The sequence below is a fragment of the Coregonus lavaretus genome (assembly GCF_964263955.1).
Source record: "Coregonus lavaretus genome assembly, chromosome: 30".
In the NCBI taxonomy this organism is placed as follows: Eukaryota; Metazoa; Chordata; class Actinopteri; order Salmoniformes; family Salmonidae; genus Coregonus; species Coregonus lavaretus.
The window spans coordinates 7,235,160-7,259,246 of record NC_140017.1 but is presented as its reverse complement, the minus strand read 5'-3'; the positions used below and the strand labels follow the sequence as shown (position 1 = coordinate 7,259,246).

The 24,087-nt window shown below is 44.2% G+C and overlaps 1 protein-coding gene and 1 pseudogene across 2 annotated transcripts; one reads left to right on the top strand and one right to left on the bottom strand.

The window, feature by feature from the left end:
• Positions 1-1,197: 1,197 nt before the first annotated feature.
• Positions 1,198-4,392, bottom strand: LOC311105371 (U1 small nuclear ribonucleoprotein A-like). The gene is made up of 7 exons (XM_084147511.1): positions 4,263-4,392; positions 3,810-3,887; positions 3,538-3,710; positions 3,213-3,395; positions 2,869-3,036; positions 2,598-2,686; positions 1,198-2,338 (listed from the first exon to the last, which is right to left on the bottom strand). Exons 2-7 carry the CDS (start codon positions 3,880-3,882, stop codon positions 2,179-2,181), a joined length of 846 nt encoding a protein of 281 aa, XP_084003637.1. The 5' UTR covers positions 3,883-3,887; positions 4,263-4,392; the 3' UTR covers positions 1,198-2,178.
• A 2,021-nt stretch (positions 4,393-6,413) lies between these two features.
• Positions 6,414-23,185, top strand: LOC311105730 (actin maturation protease-like; annotated as a pseudogene). The gene is made up of 5 exons: positions 6,414-6,442; positions 6,733-6,800; positions 6,996-7,120; positions 7,213-7,344; positions 22,852-23,185. The product of its transcript is annotated as an actin maturation protease-like (transcript).
• Positions 23,186-24,087: the final 902 nt, after the last annotated feature.

Sequence of the window (24,087 nt, the reverse complement as noted above, 5' to 3'; positions counted from 1 at the left end):
AGACATTGTGGTCTGATTCATGGTAGAAATTAGATGAAACTGCAGTGGCTGAGGCCAGACAGGGCAGGGAGTGAGTCAGCAATGATGATTTACGTGGTAGCTCAGAGCCATTCGATTATGACACAATGCTCCAGAAAGAAAGAAATCAAATTACTTTATAGGTTATAATAATCAAATGGAAACGTTATCCCAAAATGTTTTCATTGATTGCAGTATTATCAAGGGGAGGGCACAAACTCAAGTTCTTGCAAAAGTGCAGACAAGAGGCCAAATCAAAGTTTAGACTACAGTCCCACCAGTCTGCCTACTGCAACATGTTGGGAAAAGCGTAATATTTCTCACTGCATTAGTTAGTTAGACACATAGAGGGCTAGAGGACGTAACATTGTATCTGTCCCATTATAGTGTCTGTGAGAGCATGGGCATCTCCATTTTGATATAGTCCATTTTCTACTTCTAATAGATGGTAAACAAACTGAAAGGGTACATATTGCCACCTGGAGTGAGTTGTTTGAACAGGTATAAAGCCATGGTTGGCGATTTACTGCCACCTGCAGTTATGGAAGGTTTGCTCACAAGTAAATTCATTGGCTGATCCATAGAGATGGAAGACATGTCTCTAACAGGGTCACCAGGGGTGATCAGCCAATGAAGATGGAAGTCCCACCCAGTTGACTACATTAAAATGGTGGAAGCCCTCAATGGCGCTGGACATGTTAATACAGCCTTTTGGCCACTAGAGGCCTTGATCATTCTCTATGGGCTGATCCCTGCTGATAAACTGGATGAAATGTTATCCTTCCTTAACCCACAGGAAGTCCCACCCAGTTGACTACTTCAAAATGGTGAAAGACCTCAATGGTACTGCCCATGCTGAAACTGGCTTTTGGGCACTAGAGTCCTCTATCACTCAATGTGGTTAGACACGCCATAGAAAACACTGAACACTGCCCTCATCAGGGTGTTAATCATCATTGCAGCCATAGTAGTGGTTTTGATACTGAAACACTGGTTCAGTATAAGATGTTCATGAAGTTACAGTAGGCTGTTTGAATCACTATAGATGTATATATCTCTATATATTTCAGCTAGTTTTATCTTGTTTGGAGGTGTTTTTACTGATTTCATGTCAACGCTAATATGGCACAAATTCGCTAGTTAACCAACATCTAACAATATATTTGAGAGACAAGTACACATTGTGCAAATGTATTTATGTTTTCAATAAACATTGAGACAAAATATAGATAGTTGTCAACAATCTAAGCCAACCCAGCCTGTTTTGCCCCATATCTGTGCAGGCGTCAGTTTTGTTGCTAAACAACCAACCCGTCCATACAGCCCCTGGTGTCTCCTAGACATAAAAGCAGAAAGGAACACGTACAGCATTAGTCATTATAAAAAGCATGTTTTAATCAAACAGAAAAGCTCCAGGTACAATGTCTGGACGAAACAGACCCTGAGTGCAATGCTTTATAACAGACAAACGGTAAAAAATGAAAATATACTTACATACACCAGATTTTATCCTCCAAGAATGGGTGCAGAAACTGACTGATACTTTCAGTTTTTCTTAACCAGAGCTATGGATATGAAAATGTCAGCTAACTATCCTTAATGTTGCCACCAAATCACTATACCAATACAGTCCTTATATGTTATCGCGTTCATGCCTAGTGCCAGCATTGCAATCATCAAAATGCTGACCTCTATGTCTACGTCTCTGCTCTAAACCGTTGGTAACCTACTATCAGATACAAGGCAAGTCATCCCCAGTTATTCTAAATGAGTATGCAATCACAGGAAGGGCAGTAACATAACAATTACAAAAAAAATCTAAGCTGAACTTAAAAAATGAAAGACGATAAAAATACTTGCTCTCCTATAAGCATCGGTGATGAAGGGGATCATCAAATCCCCACTCCTTACCTTCTGGTAGAGGCTGAAAGAATTCTAATGTCAATCTGTAAGCGGAGCAGCACCACAAACGTGTAAGGATGTATGGGAGCTTACAGATGTGTCATGGGAGGGGAGCTTAAGGGTGTGTGGACTAGTAACACACTGTGCTTTCTTGGCAAAAGACAGGTTAGTAGTCAGCTCTGTGCTGGTATAGTTTAAGGTGAGGTGGTCTCTCTGGTGTGTGTGTGTGATTTAAAACCACTCAAGAGCTCTCTGGTATTATTTCTTGGCGAAGGAGATCTTCATGGCGTTGGTCTGGGTGATCTTGAAGCCCTGTAGTGCCTCCCTGGCAGCTCCAGCCTGCACGTCATTATCAAACTCCACAAAGGCGATGTCGTGGCGACCTGGCACCAGACGCACCTCTTTGAACCCAGGGAACCTGGAGTGGGAATACAGTCAACATCAGGACAGAGCTTCGGAGCAGACTTGTTAAAGACACACACATCAAGGGTCTATACTTGTCAACATGTTAAATCTCCCCATATACAAACACTAGTAGTTAAACATAACCACAATACTGGAAACTGAAAACAGAACAGATATTCCAATACTACGGAACATGGAAGAATAAACATTACATTTTCACACTGCACCAAGGAGTATAGGAGAAGGGGGGAATAAAATGAAGAGGTACTAACTGGTTGAAGAGCATAGACAGCATGAGCTCGTTGGTCTCCTCTGGGAGGTTGGTGAGGAACAGGATGTGGTTGGGAGGGTTTTCTGCGACCTGGAGGTAAGGAAGATTACATTTATCAATATTTTAAATTAGTGAGATTATAGAGTAAAATGAATGACAAGCAAACTCATGATTACAGTGTTCCACTAAACAGATCTGAAGTTTAGTTAATAAAGAGGGCACTGACAAGACAAACTATCACCGATAAACTCACTAACACACGTGATCCATACCTGGGCGTGGGGCATTTGACCTGGCATCATCCCACCCGGAGGCATGGCACCAGGGGGCATTCCCCCAGGGCCCATCCCTGGAGGTGGCATCATGCCTGGCGGGGGCATGTAAGGGGGCTGCCCTGGCATTGGCATCATACGAGGAGCCCCGCTCATGGGTGGCATTCCCTTCAGAAAAACAAAAAGAATGTTCAATGAAATCAGCCACACTATCATTTAGCGATACACATGGAATAACACGCCATTTTAGATAGACATGTCTTAAAGGAAACATGTTAAGCGCAATGGCTAACAGTGGCTACAAACGTGGCTCTGTCTCTTCAGGCTCACAGTACAACACTTACAGGCATGGGTGTTGGAACTCCAGGGCCCATAGGTACTACAGGGGCTCCTGGCACACCCTTCTTGGCCCCTGCAGCCTCTGGGCCCTTGACCTTCGCCCTCTTCTCCTTCTTACGGTCGCGCTCCACATAGGTGCCCTTCATTTTAGCGATGATGTCAGAGTCCCCTTTGGCGTACCCAATACGCTGCGACGAGAAAGAGGGACAGTTGATGACAACAGGACTATTTACACAGGGCTGCATATTAGAGAATCATAATCCTCTAGCTAAACATGTGTCAGGCAAAAGCTAGCTGATGTGTACCAAAGTGTTATCGGCAGTAGCTCACCATAGGTTTGTCATAGAATGGAAACCCCTGCATGGAACGCAGGGCATTGGAGGCGCTGTTGACCTCCTTGAAGATGACAAAGGCCTGACCCCTCATCTTCAGGGAGCGGGCAACCAAAATGTCCAGGATTTGACCAAATTGAGAGAAAATTGCATACAACGACTTCTTCAGTTCTGGGGGACAAACAACACATATTTAGGCAAGGAGCCATTTGAATGGTTGATGGATAAACAAATACAGACATGAGGGCAAAAGGGGTAGCAAGTTCTAACCATCTTTCTTAATCTTCTCGTTCAGGTTGTTGATGTATATGGTGTGGTTGAGGCGCATATCCGGCGCAGCCATCTTCTCTGAAATAAAACAAATTGTTCACTTAGAAAAAAGGTGAGGTAACGTTAGCTAGCTACTGTTAGTGCCCTATAACTTCCTTAAAGTATGCAGGTAGCTAGCTACTAGATGTAGAATAAGTTGGTAGCTAGCTAGTTTCAACCATTAACCAAGTGTTTTATAATGGAAAAAGTACACAGGTAACGTTAGTTAGGCAAAAGAAAACTAACTAGTTACAATTTGCTAACGTTAGCTGCTAACTAGCTACTACCGATATAGTTGGCTGACGCACGCCATCAATCTCCAATCATTGTTCCAAACTGGTAACGTTAGCTAACTTGCAAATTAGAAAATATGTGAAATGGACAAATACATAATAATTGAGACGTTGAATTTACCTTTCAGTACTGGGATGCACAATCTAATCGGCCTCGAAAGAAATGAATGAAACTAGCTACACGTGTAGCCAACACCGTTCCACCCCTGGAGACAGAAGCGCTTTATTATTTCTGCTGGAGCTTGCTACTAGCTAACGTAGCAGACTTACAACGCCTTAATAGCTAACAAAACCAACTATTTTGATTGGCTGGTGTAATTTCCGGATCCTGTCCAGAACAGCTTTTCGTTTGATTATTTTAGCCACGTCATTAACATAATTGGATATATAGCTCTACATTTCTGACGCTCTCGCCACTTGTAACATTGCTGCTCATTCACAAGTCAGCCAGAGGAAGATGTTGCGCAGATGATCAAATCTGTAAATCATATTGATTTACTTTTACACATCTAAAGAAATAGGCTTTAACATATCCTTATGATATAATCATCGTGCAATCTACTGAGTTTGAGAGCCATCAGTATGTTTCAAACAGCTATTATTTGGTTCAAAAGATGAAGTACTTTTCCATTATTTTGTTATTGCTAGGTAGCTAGCTAAGTAGGTATTCTGTTCTGTAACCTTACTGTAGAAAACGCCACATTGTAGCTTTATTCAGCTAGCTACTAGTCCTAACTCTTAGGTCTGCACTTCAAGTCGTCTCATTACTAAACTCAACTAAAACAGCCATGCAATAAAGTGAGTGTTAATCAAACTGCATGTCATTTGCACATATTTCAGAAACGTATTTTGCAACTTTAGTCATGGTGTAACATACAGTGCATTCGGAAAGTATTCAGACCCCTTTCCTTTTTACACATTTTGTTACGTTACAGCCTTATTCTAAAATGGAGTAAATAAATGTTTTCCCTCATCAATCTACACACTACCCCATAATGACAAAGCAAAAACAGGTTTTTAGAAATGTTAGCAAATTTATAAATAAAAAAAAACAGAAATACCTTATTTACATAAGTATTCAGACCCTTTGCTATGAGACTCGAAATTGAGTTCAGGTTCATCCTGTTTCCATTGATAATCCTTGAGATGTTTCTACAACTTGATTGGAGTCCACCTGTGGTAAATTCAATTGATTGGATATGATTTGGGCTCCCGAGTGGCGCAGCAGTCTAAGGCACTGCATCTCAGTGCTTGATGCGTCACTACAGACCACCTGGTTCGATCCCAGGCTGTATCACAACCGGCCGTGATTGGGAGTCCCATAGGGCGGCGCACAATTGGCCCAGCATCGTCTGGGTTTGGCCGGTAAATAAGAATTTGTTCTTAACTGACTTTCCTAGTTAAATAAATAAAAAATACAAATACAAATTTGGAAAGGCACACACATGCCTATATAAGGTGCATGTCAGAGCAAAAACCAAGCCATGAGGTCAAAGGAATTGTCTGTAGAGCTCCGAGACAGGATTGTGTCGAGGCACAGATCTGGGGAAGGGTACAACAAATTATTCTGCAGTATTGAAGGTCTCCAAGAACACAGTGGCCTCCATCATTCTTAAATGGAAGACGTTTGGAACCACCAAGACTCTTCCTAGAGCTGCCTGCCCAAGGAAAGGGCCTTGGTCACTCTGACAGAGCTCCAGAGTTCCTCTGTGGAGATGGGAGAAACTTCCAGAAAAACAACCATCTCTGCAGCACTTCACCAATCAGGCCTTTATGATAGAGTGGCCAGCCGTATGTAAAAGGCACATGACACCCCTCTTGGAGTTTGCCAAAAGGTACCTAAAGGACTCTCAGACCATGAGAAACAAGATTCTCTGGTCTGATAAAACCAAGATTGAACTCTTTGGCCTGAATGCCAAGCGTCACGTCTGGAGGAAACCTGGCACCATCCCTACGGTGAAAGGGGAAGTGGGGATGTTTTTCAGCGGCAGGGACTGGGAAACTAGTCAGGATCGAGGGAAAGATGAACGGAGCAAAGTACAGAGAGATCCTTGATGAAAACCTGCGCTCAGGACCTCAGACTGGGGCGAAGGTTCACCATCCAATTCCAAAAATCTGTCTGTGCCCTTGAGCAAGGCACTTAACCCGTAATTGCTCCTGTAATTCACTCTGGATAAGAGCGTCTGCTAAATGACTAAAATGTAAAATGTCTACACAGTTCACACTTGTGGTGAGTGTGTCCAAAATGTTTATAGGGCCTACAGATTATGGAATGGAATGGGGTCATCAGTCGTACAATGGGTAACACTCTCCACCTTTATAGTCAGTGCACTGAGGTGGGGGTGTTCTGCACCTGGGCATTCCGTTTAGAACAGTTTCTGTCCATGAAAGCAGCACTGTAGTGATCCTGTGGGAGTTGCAACTACAAATAGAACACAAATGCAAGAAAAGAGATGATGCTCTGAGCTATTCCACCAAGACCAAGTTACATACTACTGTGATATATGCATTGTTCACTAACTCATTTGTTACCAGGTGGCAGTAAGAAAGTCTGTTTTGTGGTGTGGCTGACTGTTTACTGGTTGACGTAGTTTCAGGAAGGACCTGCAGTGGATGCTGTTCAACAAGTATGTGCCTTCCCTCATCCAAGACGCCCACAGTAAGTCAAGGAAAGCTTTATTTAGGCTTTTCAAAATGGAGCCTTCCTCCATTTTAAGTAATCACTGATCTAATACGTGTGAATTAATCTTTCTTCCCTAAGCTGATGTCTCTTGTTGGTAGTTTTGTCATTAAAGGTGACGTTATACTTCCTAAGTTACGTACTCCTGTCTGAGTTGTGTGTTTTTACCTGTAGATGTGGTCTGGTGGCTCTATGGATGGTAGGTCACCTACGACAGCCCCCTCTGAGTGTTTCCATGGAGACCGTAGTCCAGACAGCGATGGACAGAGCCTACACAGCACAGGGGGAGATGTTCTCAGGTAATGCTTTAGTCATCTATGCTGCATACTCTCAACAACACCAGCAGAGCTATACTGTATTAGTGAGACTAATGTGTGTGTGTGTGATTCAGCTAGTGACATGGCCCTGCTTGCAGAGGAGGTGTGTGACTGCAGGGCTGAGCTCCTGTCAGGAGGGATGAGTGGAGACAACTCTACAGCCGTCCTGAAACACCTGGCTGACAGACAACCCGCCCTCATCCCGGATCCTTTATACTCTCTCACATTCAGGCTGTTCGAAAGGACCCATCTTGTCACGTACGTTGAAGGATGGGTCAGACCAAGGCGCAGCGTGAAATGCATACATGTTTATTATACAAAATAAACACACGAACACAACGTAACGCGAAGTCCTCAGGCTGAACACAATACAAGCCTCTACACGGAACAAGATCCCACAACTAATGATTACAAACAGGCTGCCTAAGTATGATCCCAAATCAGAGACAACGAGCGACAGCTGTCTCTGATTGGGAATCACACCCGGCCAAACATAGAAATACAACACCTAGAACGTAAACATAGAAATAACAACATAGAACTCCACACCCTGACTCAACATACTAGAGTCCCATAAGTCAGGGCGTGACAGTAGCCCCCCAAAGGTGCCGACTCCGACCGCACAAACCTGACTTAACAGGGTAGGGTCCGGGTGGGCATTCCGCCTCGGCGGCGGATCCGACCACCTCTCCGGTGGAGCGGACTGCTCTGGCGCCGGAGTGGAGCTGCTGACCGGAGCTGGACTAGACCCCGGTGGAGCGGACTGCTCTGGTTCCGGAGTGGAGCAGCTGACCGGAGCTGGATCAGGCACCGGTGGAGCGGACTGCTCTGGCTCCGGAGTGGAGCAGCTGACCGGTGCCGGACCAGGCACCGGTGGAACGGGCACGGGACGTGCCAGACTGGACACACGCACCACTGGTCTGGTGCGAGGAGCAGGCACGGGCCGGACCGGACTGGCGACACGCACCACTGGCTTGGTGCAGGGAGCAGGGACGGGCCGGACCGGACTGGGAACACGCACCACTGGTCTGGTGCGAGGAGCAGGAACGGGCCGGGCCGGACTGGCGACACACACCACTGGCTTGGTGCGGGGAGCAGGCACGGGCCGGACCGGACTGGGAACACGCACCACTGGTCTGGTGCAAGGAGCAGGTACGGGCCGGACCGGACTGGGAACACGCACCACTGGCTTGGTGCGAGGAGCAGGAACGGGCCGGGCCGGACTGGCTACATGCACCACTGGCTTGGTGCGGGGAGCAGGCACGGGCCGTACCGGACTGGGAACACGCACCACTGGTCTGGTGCGAGGAGCAGGTACGGGCCGTACAGGACTGGTGAGGTGCACTGGTGACACAGTGCGTAGAACCGGAGCAGGATATACTGGACCTTGGAGGCGTACTGGAGGTCTGGAGTGTACACCTGGCACAACCCGTCCTGGCTGGATGCCCACTTTCGCACGGCACATGCAGGGCGCTGACACAGGACGCACTGGGCTGTGAACGCGCACTGGCGACACAGTGCGTAGGACTGGCGCAGGATATACTGGACCGTGGAGGCGCACTGGAGACCAGGAGCGTTGAGCCGGCACAACCCGTCCTGGCTGGATGCCCACTTTCGCACGACACGTGCGGGGCGCTGGCACAGAACGCACTGGGCTGTGCATGCGCACTGGCGATACAGTGCGTATCTCCGCATACATGGGTTCCTCAATTGACCCACGCTCCTTATGTTGCCTGACCAGCTCCTCTCTCCGTGCATCTACTTCCTCCTTCTCCCTACGAGCCTCCTGCAGTTCCTCCTCTTGAATGGAGCTCTCCCACTCTATTCTCGCTATCAGCCCCCGTAATGTGGTGGCCTCCTCTCTTACCCTGCAGATCCGATCCTTCTCTCTCGGCAATCCTCCTCCATTGAGGACTCCTCCGGGAGCCCCCACGAGTTAGGGAACAGAAACTCATCGTCGTCGTCATCCTCCGACTCCTCAGTATAAAACTGTTCCCATTCCTGTTCCCATGGTCGTAGGGACTCAACCTGGAAACCCACCGGGTGCAGTGGTCGGGGCTCTTCTCTCTCGCTCCCCGACCACCCCTTTAGCCCCCCCAATTTTTTTTCTTGGGGCTGCCTCTCGGGCTTCCTCCTCGGCTGGCGCCTTCTGTGTTGCCGTTGCTCCTCTCCTGCCTGGGCATCTACCTTCGCCCATGGTCCTTTCCCCGCAAATATCTCCTCCCAAGACATTTACATTTACATTTTAGTCATTTAGCAGACGCTCTTATCCAGAGCGACTTACAGGAGCAATTAGGGTTAAGTGCCTTGCTCAAGGGCACATTTACGTCATTTAGCAGACGCTCTTATCCAGAGCGACTACAAATTGGTGCATTCACCCTATAGCCAGTGGGATAACCACTTTACAATTATACTTTTTTTTATTTTTTTTTTTGGGGGGGGGGGGGGGGTAGAAGGATTACTTTATCCTATCCCAGGTGTTCCTTAAAGAGGTGGGGTTTCAAATGTCTCCGGAAGGTGGTGAGTGACTCCGCTGTCCTGGCGTCGTGAGGGAGCTTGTTCCACCATTGGGGTGCCAGAGCAGCGAACAGCTTTGACTGGGCTGAGCGGGAACTATGCTTCCGCAGAGGAAGGGGAGCCAGCAGGCCAGAGGTGGATGAACGCAATGCCCTCGCCTGGGTGTAGGGACTGATCAGAGCCTGAAGGTACGGAGGTGCCGTTCCCCTCACTGCTCCATAGGCAAGCACCATGGTCTTGTAACGGATGCGAGCTTCAACTGGAAGCCAGTGGAGTGTGCGGAGGAGGGGGGTGACGTGAGAGAACTTGGGAAGGTTGAACACCAGACGGGCTGCGGCATTCTGGATGAGTTGTAGGGGTTTAATGGCACAGGCAGGGAGCCCAGCCAACAGCGAGTTGCAGTAATCCAGACGGGAGATGACAAGTGCCTGGATTAGGACCTGTGCCGCTTCCTGTGTAAGGCAGGGTCGTACTCTCCGAATGTTGTAGAGCATGAACCTGCAGGATCGGGTCACCGCCTTGATGTTGGCGGAGAACGACAGGGTGTTGTCCAGGGTCACGCCAAGGCTCTTCGCACTCTGGGAGGAGGACACAACGGAGTTGTCAACCGTGATGGCGAGATCATGGAACGGGCAGTCCTTCCCCGGGAGGAAGAGCAGCTCCGTCTTGCCAGGGTTCAGCTTGAGGTGGTGATCCGTCATCCATACTGATATGTCGGCCAGACATGCAGAGATGCGATTCGCCACCTGGTTATCAGAAGGGGGAAAGGAGAAGATTAGTTGTGTATCATCAGCGTAGCAATGATAGGAGAGGCCATGTGAGGATATGACAGAGCCAAGTGACTTGGTGTATAGGGAGAAAAGGAGAGGGCCTAGAACTGAGCCCTGGGGGACACCAGTGGTGAGAGCACGTGGTGCGGAGACAGCTTCTCGCCACGCCACTTGGTAGGAGCGACCGGTCAGGTAGGACGCAATCCAGGAGTGAGCCGCGCCGGAGATGCCCAGCTCGGAGAGGGTGGAGAGGAGGATCTGATGGTTCACTGTATCAAAGGCAGCAGACAGGTCTAGAAGGACAAGAGCAGAGGAGAGAGAGTTAGCTTTAGCAGTGCGGAGAGCCTCCGTGACACAGAGAAGAGCAGTCTCAGTTGAATGACCAGTCCTGAAACCTGACTGGTTTGGATCAAGAAGGTCATTCTGAGAGAGATAGCAAGAGAGTTGGCTAAAGACGGCACGCTCAATAGTTTTGGAAAGAAAAGAAAGAAGGGATACTGGTCTGTAGTTGTTGACATCAGTGGGATCGAGTGTTGGTTTTTTGAGAAGGGGTGCAACTCTCGCTCTCTTGAAGATGGAAGGGACATGGCCAGCGGTCAAGGATGAGTTGATCAGCGAGGTGAGGTAGGGGAGAAGGTCACCGGAGATGGTCTGGAGAAGAGAGGAGGGGATGGGGTCAAGCGGGCAGGTTGTTGGGCGGCCTGCAGTCACTAGTCACAAGATTTTATCTGGAGAGAGAGGGGAGAAAGAAGTCAAAGCATAGGGTAGGGCAGTGTGAGCAGGACCAGCAGTGTCATTAGACTTAACAAACGAGGATCGGATGTCGTCAACCTTCTTTTCAAAGTGGTTGACAAAGTCATCCACAGAGAGGGAGGAGGGGGGGGGGGGATTCAGCAGTGAGGAGAATGTGGCAAAGAGCTTCCTAGGGTTAGAGGCAGATGCTTGGAATTTAGAGTGGTAGAAAGTGGCCTTAGCAGCAGAAACAGATGAAGAAAATGTAGAGAGGAGGGAGTGAAAAGATGCCAGGTCGGCAGGGAGTTTAGTTTTCTTCCATTTCCGCTCAGCTGCCCGGAGCTCTGTTCTGTGAGCTCGCAATGAGTCATCAAGCCACAGAGCTGGAGGGGAGGACCGAGCCGGCCGGGAGGATAGGGGACACAGGGAGTCAAAGGATGCAGAAAGGGAGGAGAGGAGGGTTGAGGAGGCAGAATCAGGAGATTGGAGGGAGAAGGATTGAGCAGAGGGAAGAGATGATAGGATGGAAGAGGAGAGAGTAGTGGGAGAGAGAGAGCGAAGGTTGCGGCGGCGCGTTACCATCTGTGTAGGGGCAGAGTGAGTAGTGTTGGAGGAGAGCGAGAGAGAAAAGGATACAAAGTAGTGGTCGGAGACATGGAGGGGAGTTGCAGTGAGATTAGTAGAAGAGCAACATCTAGTAAAGATGAAGTCAAGCGTATTGCCTGCCTTGTGAGTGGGGGGGGATGGTGAGAGGGTGAGGTCAAAAGAGGAGAGGAGTGGAAAGAAGGAGGCAGAGAGAAATGAGTCAAATATAGACGTGGGGAGGTTGAAATCCCCCAAGACTGTGAAGGGTGAGCCATCCTCAGGAAAGGAACTTATCAAGGCGTCAAGCTCATTGATGAACTCTCCAAGGGAACCTGGAGGGCGATAGATGACAAGGATATTAAGCTTAAATGGGCTAGTGACTGTGACAGCGTGGAATTCAAATGAGGAGATAGACAGATGGGTTAGGGGAAAAATTGAGAATGACCACTTGGGAGAGATGAGGATTCCTGTGCCACCACCCCTCTGACCAGATGCTCTCGGGGTATGCGAGAACACATGGTCAGACGAGGAGAGAGCAGTAGGAGTAGCAGTGTTTTCAGTGGTAATCCATGTTTCCGTCAGTGCCAGGAAGTCGAGGGACTGGAGGGTGGCATAGGCTGGGATGAAGTCAGCCTTGTTGGCGGCAGAACGGCAGTTCCAGAGGCTGCCTGAGACCTGGAACTCCAGGTGTGTGGTGCGTGCAGGGACCACCAGGTTAGAGAGGCAGCAGCCACGCGGTGTGAGGCGTTTGTGTAGCCTGTGCGGAGAGGAGAGAACAGGGATAGGCAGAGGCATAGTTGACAGGCTGCAGCAGATGGCTACAATAATGCAGAGGAGATCGGGATGAAATGAACTAAACATCAGGGAAAGGAGAGAGCAGGCCTCCCTCACCAAAAAAAATTATATATATAACTCTCCCAACTTCCACCTCAGAAACTATAATTGTTTCACTGAACCACCCGAGTAAAACTCTCCCAACTTCCACTTTAGAAATTAGAATTGTTGTAAACTACAGCAGACTGTTATCAGTAGCTGTAATTAAGTACAGCAGCTACCAACCACCTAACGTTAATGCCTCGGATGAGGTTAGAAAAACAGCTGAATGGTAGCAGCTAGCTGGCTCAATCACAGGTACTCTTAAGCATGAAATAACATTGGAAACAATTAACCATAGTTGCAAAAAGTTACCAGTAGCTACCCGCTAGCTAGCTAGCTTTGTTGGTCCAAGTAGTGGGTAGGCTAGCCTCGTGCTTCGCCGGAGTCTGCCGAATACAGTCCTTACCTACAATAACCTTCAATAACTACCTGAGTAAGCTACCTATAATACCAAACTACAATACCTACCTACAATCTAAATACATGGTTTAAGCTTAACTCAACACCATATAAGAAGCCAAGCTTACCTTTCATAACGCAGCAACGATTAAACGTTGGGTAGCTAGCACAAAGATATTGTATTTAGCTACCACAGCCTGCTGGTAGTGTTGGCTGGCTAGCAATGGCTACTGTGTTGACTTTGTTTGAAAAACGGCGTCGCTGCGAACGAATGTAGCTGGCTAAAAGGATATTGTTTTTAGTTGTGTAGTATACGTCAATCGTAGGTGTTACCATTAATTAAAGAGTCTGCTCATACTGAACGTCGATCATAAGGTTTATTCAGATCACAAGCTTCAGCATGAGTAACAGGTGACATGACACCCGGAGAGACGCCTCAGAATGGCTGCTTGCTCTAACCTCTCCGTCATTTTCCCCCCTATTTATAAACAATGATGCCCCCTCTTCTGGCCAATCACCAGTCTCCCCTGTCTACAACCCACCTGTCTGTGGTATGTGGTATTACACCTAAAATATTGCCTTCTGATACTAACCTAAACAACATTCCTTGTTCCTCCAAAATAGTCATAATCTCAATACACGACATATTCCCCCCTTCGAGACGAACTAAACGTCTCGAAACCAAACAGAATAGGATTATGACTAGTAACCATTTATCTCATTGAGTATCTTTAACATTAAACCAAACCCATTCTCCTCTTGAGTGTAAATACCTTTCTATGAAATACCTGTTTATGAAGTGTGAATACATTACTATGACATATGAAGAATTGTTTATACAATATGAACACATTACTATGAATTATGAAGAAATCTCTATGGAGTGTGAGAGCGAAAAACTGTCCAGCAGCCATCCATCCATATCAATCAAGACAGTAAAATTCTCTCACCGTCCCTCTGCCCCAGGCAACCACCGTCGGTACTCCAGATAACCTCATAACTCATGTAAATGCATTTGAAACTATGATGTAATTAAATACCCATGTAAACAAAATCCTATCCATAAATATCCACTCTCAAGCTGGTCAACCCATAGGACCTGAAAGGGAATCTCTCCCTGCGTAACCCTCTGTCCCTAACCCCATCGAAATAAACAAAAGCATCTACGATCCTCATCTGCATTCAATAACATCAAACATAATTCTACTAAAATCAATACCTAAGAATATGACACAATTATGTAATACACATGTCTATATTTCATTGCAGACACTGGAATGTAGTCCACTACACTTCGTCTCCCTGTAATGTCCTCTTCCAATGGACTTGTTGATGATGGAATCAGCCACACCCTCCTTGTTTCATCTCCTCCAGTCATATTGTCTTTGTTTGAGTATTCCAATCTCCACATATTCTCCCACATGCTTCTGGAATGACAAGAAAATAAACGACCAAACAGTATCCTTTGCAAAACAACCACTTTCAAATTAAACCTCCATTTCACCTAAGAATTTAAAAATGATACATAAATGATGCATGAATCACATTATCCATTCCCCCCTTTGATTCATAAATCATACTAAAAATTATACTAATATTGAAAAAACAATTTGAAAAATCATAAAATAATCCAAAATGATATTTATCCATTCAGTAGTCCATCTAGACCCCCTCGTCCGTCTTCGTCCAGATCCGGAACAGTCAACACCGGCATCTGAGTGTTGTCTCCAGGCACCACTTCTCCAACCTATCTCAACCTCATAACTTTCTCAAAAGTCAGTACAAACATCACACAGTGTTATCAAAGCTTAAACTACTAGAATCTGACCCATCACTGCCCCTATTGGCCTAATTAATCTTGCAACCAAATCCTTTCAAATGCTTCCCTTATATTATCTAAACTATCTGGACTCACAGGAATACACTAATATTTATCAATATTATCTTCCCAAATGTTACACCATACCATGAATGAAGTCCCCCCTTCTCCCTTAAACTTATTCTTCAATGATAGGCTTGAAGACTATGACATGTCACCATGTGTCTGCTAAATGACTGAAATGTAAATGTAATGTCACCCTTTTAACCCTAGATTTAGCTGTGTCCAATGCTATCCCTCTTATAATGGTAAAACCTCATATGGAATCTTCAACGTTGACCTGTAACAACATCCTATCCCCCATAGGGTAAGAATATACTCTATCATAATTTCCCCTTATCCTCTAAAATTCCCATAGTCACATTGTCAGTCAAAAGCTAATCTTTTAACCATCAAAGTCCTGCTCTTCTTACTACCTGATATATAAAAAGTAACCTATTATTTGTCATTACTACCCTTAAGGTCATGCTTATCCAAAGTTATCATCTAACATCCCAATCTGATCTTTCCATAAACATACCCCTTACCTCATATGTTTTATTAGAACAAACACCACTTTTATCCCTCAATATTTCACCTGAATACTTAAGGTTTCCACTGTTACCTGACTTCACATCTAACAATTCCCATAGGGTAATCCATTTACCCAAGAACACTTAAACCCTACTGTTTTGACAACAACATTATTTTATCTGTCAATGACTGTTGCCAATTCCACAGTTATGACAAAGCTCAAAACTGATCCACACCTGACAGAGGCTGCGCAACCGTCTAACAGGTCCTGGATGGAATTCTCAACAGACATGGACCCTCAAGATTCCTCACTGATTCCTACAGAATGAGTTAATCTATCTCTAATTTTCACAACAGAGGAACGAGCAGCACTGATCAGATGCCCCCCCCCTCTGTCATCAAAATCAAAAGACCCCATACTGCAGCTTCCATGATGAATCTCTATTCTCCATTTCAGATTAATCTATATTGTTTCTATCTGCTCTATTTTAACCCCATTCGTACCATAACCTCCTGAGTCCCTCTTGCTACCTCTTTAATTTCAGAACAATTGTTGTCAGTATCCTACTCCTATATTTGCTATTGCCATAGTATCATTAATCCCTTCCAAAGTTACCCTTAAAGTAGTTGATTTAGCTGCTGTATCAACCCTAATTACTTCTAGTGCAAAATTTCCCATTATCCTCTGTGTATTATCTACTGTTGGAGTGACTACTGTCCATTCAGTTCTACTCCTCCTGAACTCCCTCAATGACTGTGAAAACTTCCACAGACTTCAAATCTTCCATTATAAGCGTTACTTTATGAATTACATTGCCCTTTAACCAATAATTCCTAACCGAAATAAATTCTAATGCTTACCCTAAATAAGTACTTTCTCTATAATATTACGCAACATAAGTGAACAGTCACTCCTAACCCTCTTCTAAACTATACCTCCTTTTACTCCTGGTCCTGATAACAATACTTATTCTCCATAATTATCTCTCCACATGAGAGAAACATCCCCAGCCTAAACCCTAATAAGTGTTTTCCCCTCAAATTGGTGCTGTATTGGTTCCCTTATAATCAAATGCGATATATTTATGACTTTAATACCTATCAATGTTGAAAGAGTTAAATTGCTTCTCCCTGTTGTTCTAATAAACTGAAGTGTTAATGTCCTTATTTACTCCTAGTTTTCCCATAAGACTTTGAACTCCTTCCTTGTACTTCCATCCATCCCCACTAGTGTCACTTTTTCCCCCTTTCAGTTCTACCTCTAAACTTTAAACCTCCTGATTATAACAAAATACACCTATAATGACCTTGATCTCCCTACTGGACAGTGTCATTCATTACTGTTCTCTCTCTGTCTTACTACTAACTTTGAAACTTAGCTTACTGTCTCAGAGTCCCTTCAACCTAGCCTACCCCTAACTTATTTTAATCTAATATTTTCTCTCATAACATTTAAAACCTTTTCCCCTGATCTATTGACAAAATCTCTTACCACCAAATTTTTAGAATATGTGATTGGGAAAGTTCCCCACCTGCTTCTGACTCATTACACACAGACTTGGCAAAACCGACTAAACACCTTTTAGCCTAACCTCAAATCTCTTAGTGTAAGAATGTAACCCAAAATAACAGTCACCCCTATTAAGTTTTTTCCCAGACAGATTGTCTAACAGGCAATCTAATACATTATCATCCTTCCTATGATATTTATCTTTTAAGCAAATGACTCCCCAAAAACCCTACTTCTTAAAATAGTCTCCCAGACAGTCAGTCGTCTATTGTGCCTCTGATTGAATACTTCAATTTACACCATGCATCTCTTCCCACAATGTCATTGGTATATTGTCTCTTTTAATTCCTATTTGACTTCTATAGCAGAGCTCAATTGATTCCCTAAGAGTATTTAAACTGTTTTACTACCTCAAATCCCTATCCTAACCTAATTAGTTTATTTTACAGAGTGATATGTTTAACCTCTTTAGACTGAACCCAGATAAGTTTTCCCCTATTCACTATCACTTCTAATGGTCAGTTGTTTCAACTGTTAGCTATTTCCTCTTCTTCTCTAATCGATGCTCTCAGCAATGCACCCCCCTTCATCTCTTCTAGAACAGGTGATCTTCACTTTCTCCTTCATCTTCCTTAAAAATGTTCTCCGTTCTTCCTCCTAACTTGTTGCATGAACAGGTAAAGTACCCAATCTGTCCATAATTATACTAGTCTTCTGAAAGTTGCTGAAAGTGTAGCTGAAATATTCCTCCTTCTTTGTTCTTCTCCCTCTCAAATTCTTTGTCTGTCCAGAAACTGGCGATCGATATGGAACATCTGGTCCCCCCTTGGCTGGTACAATTGCCTTTGATATTGTTCAGTTGAAGCTGTAACAGTGATTGTTGATTTGCTTCACTCTGATTCTTCATAACCAACACTTATTTTCTTCTTCTCCACCACCAGTTATAAGTTGTATTTGCTTGAGTTTTCTTCGTCCGGTTCTTCTCATCGTTGACATATCAGTATTCTTCAACCTTAGTTCCAAGTTCTGTCCTCGAAATATCATCTTCCATCATCTTCTTACTAGTGGGCTCTTCTTGACCTCAATGTGTTCTTCTTCAATTCTTGGGATTAAAAATGTTCTCCGCAGGTTTTCTCCTTGTCTCTTCTATATCTTCAGCGTCTCGAGCTGTTCCTCTAGCTCCCTTACCTCTCCCAAAGTCGTCTCTTCCTCCAGGCCTGATACGCCTCGGTCTATATCTCCTATTTCTTCTTTGCCAGTCATTGTAGGATAAAATCCTCTTGAACATACAACACCTTTAATCTCCAAATCTTCATCACTTTCTTCATCAGAACTCGAATCTCTTGTCTCCTTCGTTCAACTTTCATCAGAGATCAAGTCTCCAGTATCCTTCTTTCCTCTCTTGCCACTTCCTTCTGATCAGAGTCATATCCACCCATGACCTCTCTCAATCACTCATCTTCATCCTCCTCATCTCCTTAAGTTCCCAGACATCCCATTTTCTTCCGTCTTCTGAATTCATCTTCATCGTTGTTTCTGCTCGTATTCGTCTTCATCTCTGATACCATAATCACCCTGCTAGATGATCATTGTAAGCTGAGAATAAACATCCCTAAGCTCTACTTTTTAAACCTATCTTATCGCTGACATATTTTATCCATTTTTGTTTGAGAATGAAGGGCAACTTTTGTTTCACTTGCCGGATAACCTAGCAACACTTTAATTAAAGGATTACCCCTATTTCCACCCGTGAAATGACTCTCATAGTCCTGATATCTTTTTCCCCATTGTAACACCCTTTTATATTCCTTTATTGTGAACTATCTTATTCTAGACTGTATAAGTTATATAGGCTTCCCCCCTTAAATTATTAATATAACCCTAACAACCTTCAAAAAAAAAAAAAAAAAAAAAAAATTTTTTTTTTTTTTTTTTTCCCTCCTCCCAAAAAAAAAAATTAAATAAAATAAAATATGAATATTAAAAACATTCAATTAAATGCCTTATTCAAAAACCCTTTAATTAAAAATAAAAACCCATTAAAAACTCAATTAAAAATTATGAATAATTTAAAACCAATTTTTTATTCCTATATCACCAATTTATCAATTAGTGTTGAGTATATTACCACAACCCATCAAATGCAAGTAAATGCAAGTTAGTAATCTTCAGACTAAAATACCCATAAACAAAGCCTAACCTTCAATACTACAATACTCCAATTCCCATAACCCCTTGCTCCATTAGCTCTAATTATCATAAATTTACAGAAGAATCCTCAATCCATCCTGGATTCCCAACACATCTGTAATTAAACCCCAGTGATGCACATAGCCTCCAAAATGCAATTTTTTAATGAATCAGTTTGCCACGCCTATGCGAAATGGTCATAACATCACATATCCTGTTAGGGAAAGATTTTGTAACCATAATCAGTACCAAAACCTTTTTTTGACTTGATCCTCTGCCACGTGACGTGATCACTTCCTGTATCTCCTCGCTCCTCCCACTTAGCGTTCCTCTCATATGACAGAAGAACAAAGACACAACATAACATTTTAGTCGTTAATGCAGTCACTGAGTATCTCCAACCATTCAATATTCGTTTGTTCTACATGATTCACTGTAAGACTAAACTCAGAATTAAATAAATCGCTCAAAAACCTTTTTTATTTTTATTTTAATCCGTTATTTAATTCAATCTATTATAATCCGTTATCCTATATTTAATGTATAAATTCAATAGGCTACAAAACAAGTTTCATCTTTAACCAATATTCGTGTTAAACTCTCCCTGTGCCTATTCGTTCCGTCGTCTGTGTTCCTCTGTCTGCAGTTTAACCCATGTGTTGTTTTGCAGAATCCCACGCATGCGCAAATATCATTTACTAAATAGATCGCTCCAAACCATTTCATTTAATTTTAATAGTCTTATTTTAATTAATTATACTCCGTCAACATATATTTGATCTATAAATGTACTACATCTCGCCAAATAGTTTAACGTTCACATAACAGTTACTTTAACGATTTTAAAAGAGTCGTGTTCACCTTTTCCGGTAGCCCTTACCCCTGAAAAGAACCCTGAAACAATCATATGACCGTACTGGCCACCATTTTGTTCCGTCGCCTCAGCACGACCGCATGTCGAAGATTCAGTGCCGTAAACCAAAACGTGTCCTAATCTCGTGTCATAAACTCCCCCTTTCTGTAGTGTAGTGTCGCAAAATTAAACGCATGCGCACAACCATTCAAAAATACTTTTCACCGTGGAAGAAAGATTCTCTCTTCTCTCTCCCCAAACAGAAAGAATAACAGCCAGCTGTAACTTTCCATTTCCCCCTTATAGTCAAACAACATTTAACAGCGCTCACAAAACATACAACCTGACTTACAGACAGTGACAAATTTAAGAGACTTTAATCCATCGCAATGGAATCTCTAAGGATATCCATTAGCATGTAGCACGCAACACAATTAGCATTCAACCTTAGCAGCTAGCTTAGCCTACGGTACATCGTGACACAAAACACAATTAGCACTAGCCTCCACGATGTAGCATGATTCACACTTTAGCCTTACAAAAAATTAACCTTTAGCCTCAAGCCTTAGCATTTAGCATTTCGCCACGATGTACCACGTGACCCGAACCATACAATCAAGCCTTAGCAATGAGGCACCACGTGGCCTGAAACAATCCAGCATTAGCTTCAGCCTCTAGCCAACTGCGGCCTACTAGCTATACCAATGAACACCCCGCACCGTGGCCAAATAAATAATCGTCCAATTCTCTCCCCGTCTAACTTTTTGTTGCCTTGAAAGATGAATCTCATATCAAGCGGTTATCCCCAAACCAATTTCCCGTCGGCCAGAGGCGGAGTATAACATAAATACACCAATTCACTTCATAATTCCCGCTTAAGAAATCAACCTGATTCAGTCTAACTAAGCCCAGGATTTGTAGCCCACTTAATAATAATAATAATTATTATTACAAGTCGCCTCGTTTCGAGGTCTTTTCCGTATTCCCGGTGCCCTAATTATGCAGATATCTCCCAACATATATTCTCTACCAATCCATTTGTACAATCCATTGTTGTAAACAGCGTTTACACATCAACCAAATTTAAAATATTTTCGTTCAGACTCCCAGTTAACAGCAACACCATACCTCAATAACGACCCAAGTACTTTTAACTGTGCACCGTCAAAGCCCTCTCCCCAATCAACGAAATGACTAGTGTCCAAAGTTTGTGAATAATCTCACCTTTAGCCGGCTTAAACAGTAGTCAACTCGCGAATCCAGGAAAGGGACCAATAACGATGCAATCAATATCTCAGCGGTGCCTCCATTTGTAGTATACGTCAATCGTAGGTGTTACCATTAATTAAAGAGTCTGCTCATACTGAACGTCGATCATAAGGTTTATTCAGATCACAAGCTTCAGCATGAGTAACAGGTGACATGACACCCGGAGAGACGCCTCAGAATGGCTGCTTGCTCTAACCTCTCTGTCATTTTCCCCCCTATTTATAAACAATGATGCCCCCTCTTCTGGCCAATCACCAGTCTCCCCTGTCTACAACCCACCTGTCTGTGGTATGTGGTATTACACCTAAAATATTGCCTTCTGATACTAACCTAAACAACATTCCTTGTTCCTCCAAAATAGTCATAATCTCAATACACGACAGTTGCAACCGTTGCTAATAGCAACTCGCCAGCTAATCCAGGAGGTGAGTTAGCTAGCTAGCTTCGTGCTACATCCGGCACCGCCGAATACAAAAGTAACCTACAATAACTACACAACAGCTACCCACAACAGCCCACGATGCCTACCTATACTACTTAATAATATACAGCCCACGATGCCTACCTATAGTACCTAACTACAATCTAAATACATAGTTTAAGCCTTACTCGACAAAGCCCAAGCTATGTATAAAGCCAAACTGGCAGACTGCAATCAGTAGCCGAAATTAAGTACAGCAGCTACCAACCACCTAACGTTAATGATAATGAGGTTAGAAAAACAGCTGAAGGTGGCAGCTAGCTGGCTCAATTACAGGTACTCTTAAGCGTGAAATAACATTGGAAACAGCTAACCACAGTTGCTAAAAGTTACCGGTAGCTACCCGCTAGCTAGCTAGCGTTGTTGGTCCAAGTAGTGGGTAGGCTAGCCTCGTGCTTCGCCGGAGTCCGCCGAATACAGTCCTTACCTACAATAACCTTCAATAACTACCTGAGTAAACTACCTATAATACCTAACTACAATACCTACCTACAATCTAAATACATGGTTTAAGCTTTACTCAACACCATATAAGAAGCCAAGCTTACCTCCTGCTAGAGAAAACACAACCTCTCCCGTCAGCATCCCAGTCAAGACCAAATCTTCCCCACCTGTGTCCAGGGTGTTTGCTCCTGGGCACGCTGCTTGGTCCGTGTTTGGATCTTCTGTCACGTACGTTGAAGGACGGGTCAGACCAAGCCGCAGCGTGAAATGCATACATGTTTATTATACAAAATAAACACACGAACAAAACAACGTAACGTGAAGTCCTCAGGCTGAACACAATACAAGCCTCTACACGGAACAAGATCCCACAACTAATGATTACAAACAGGCTGCCTAAGTATGATCCCCAATCAGAGACAACGAGCGACAGCTGTCTCTGATTGGGAATCACACCCGGCCAAACATAGAAATACAACACCTAGAACGTAAACATAGAACTAACAACATAGAACTCCACACCCTGACTCAACATACTAGAGTCCCATAAGTCAGGGCGTGACACATCTGCTCTAGTTAGTCTGTTTCAGATAGTGGTAGTTAGGTACTGATAGGTGGTGTTCTTAAGGTAACGTAGTGGTAATTTTACAACAAAATACCATGTTACCGGAAATATTTATTATACAGTATATGAGTGATGTGTACTGTATGTGTTTATGACGAAGACTTCAACCATGAGCCATGCCAACACAGGGCACACTGGGCAGTGGCCTCAGGTTAGACCGGAGCACTTTGACTGCAACACACATGCACGACCCAAGAGAAGCTTACATTCTGGCCAAGCAGGGTAAGAGCCTGCGCTACCAGCTGTGGCGCCTGGACAAGGTGGCCCAAAGCAATGCCCAGCTTAGGGAGATAGATCCCCAGAGGTCTTGGGAGGGTACCCAGTACGTGGTGCCCAAGGGAGGGGTGGAGGCCGGGATGGCAAGCCAGGTCGTGCTGCTCCACACTGGGGGACAGACTCAGTGATCATGGGCCTTCTCTCCTGGAACACTGTTATGGTACGAATGGAGACTCATTGGCCTGGACACAGGAAAGCATGACAGTCTATAATGCTGTAAGTAGAGGACATGATGAAAGGGTCTAAGGATGTTTTCCTGGGTTGGCATTCATTTCTTCTATAGGACACTGTAATATTCATATGTGTCACCATACTGAATTGTAATTGGATGCATCATACTGTGCAATGATTGGTTAAGACCACCCAGGTGGTGAGGTCATTCTAAGATGATCATGGCCAGAGACACATGTACATGCACGTTATAGCTAGTTAATAAAGAGCTACGTTTATAAATATCCTGTCGTCCTGCATTTTATTATTTTGTACAAAGCGTACAAAACAAGACATGGTGTCAGAGTAAAAGGACTAAAATATGGATTTTGCTGGAGTTCCTTCACCTCGAATGGATTGGGGGTCTACAAATCTACCCGATGCATGGCGTAAGTTCAAACAGCATGTGGAGCTGATGTTCACGGGTCCTCTGAAGGAAAGAGGAGAAGAGGAAAAGTGCAGCTACCTGCTCCTCTGGATCGGTGAAAAAGGGAGAGACATTTACAACACATGGACACTTACCGAGGCTGAATCAAAGGTACTGAAAACATACTACGATCGTTTTGAAGCATATGTTTTGCCAAAGACCAATACAATTTTCGCTAGGTACAAATTCCATGAGAAAGTACAAGGCGCTAGTGAATCGTTTGAACAGTTTGTCACTGAGCTGCGTCTGCTTGTGAAAGACTGTGATTATGCAAACAAGGATGAGATGGTCAGGGACCGTATTGTATTTGGAATACAATCACCGCGAGTGAGAGAGAAACTTTTGAATGTTGGATCAGAGTTAACGCTGGACAAAGCTATCGACATAGCCAGA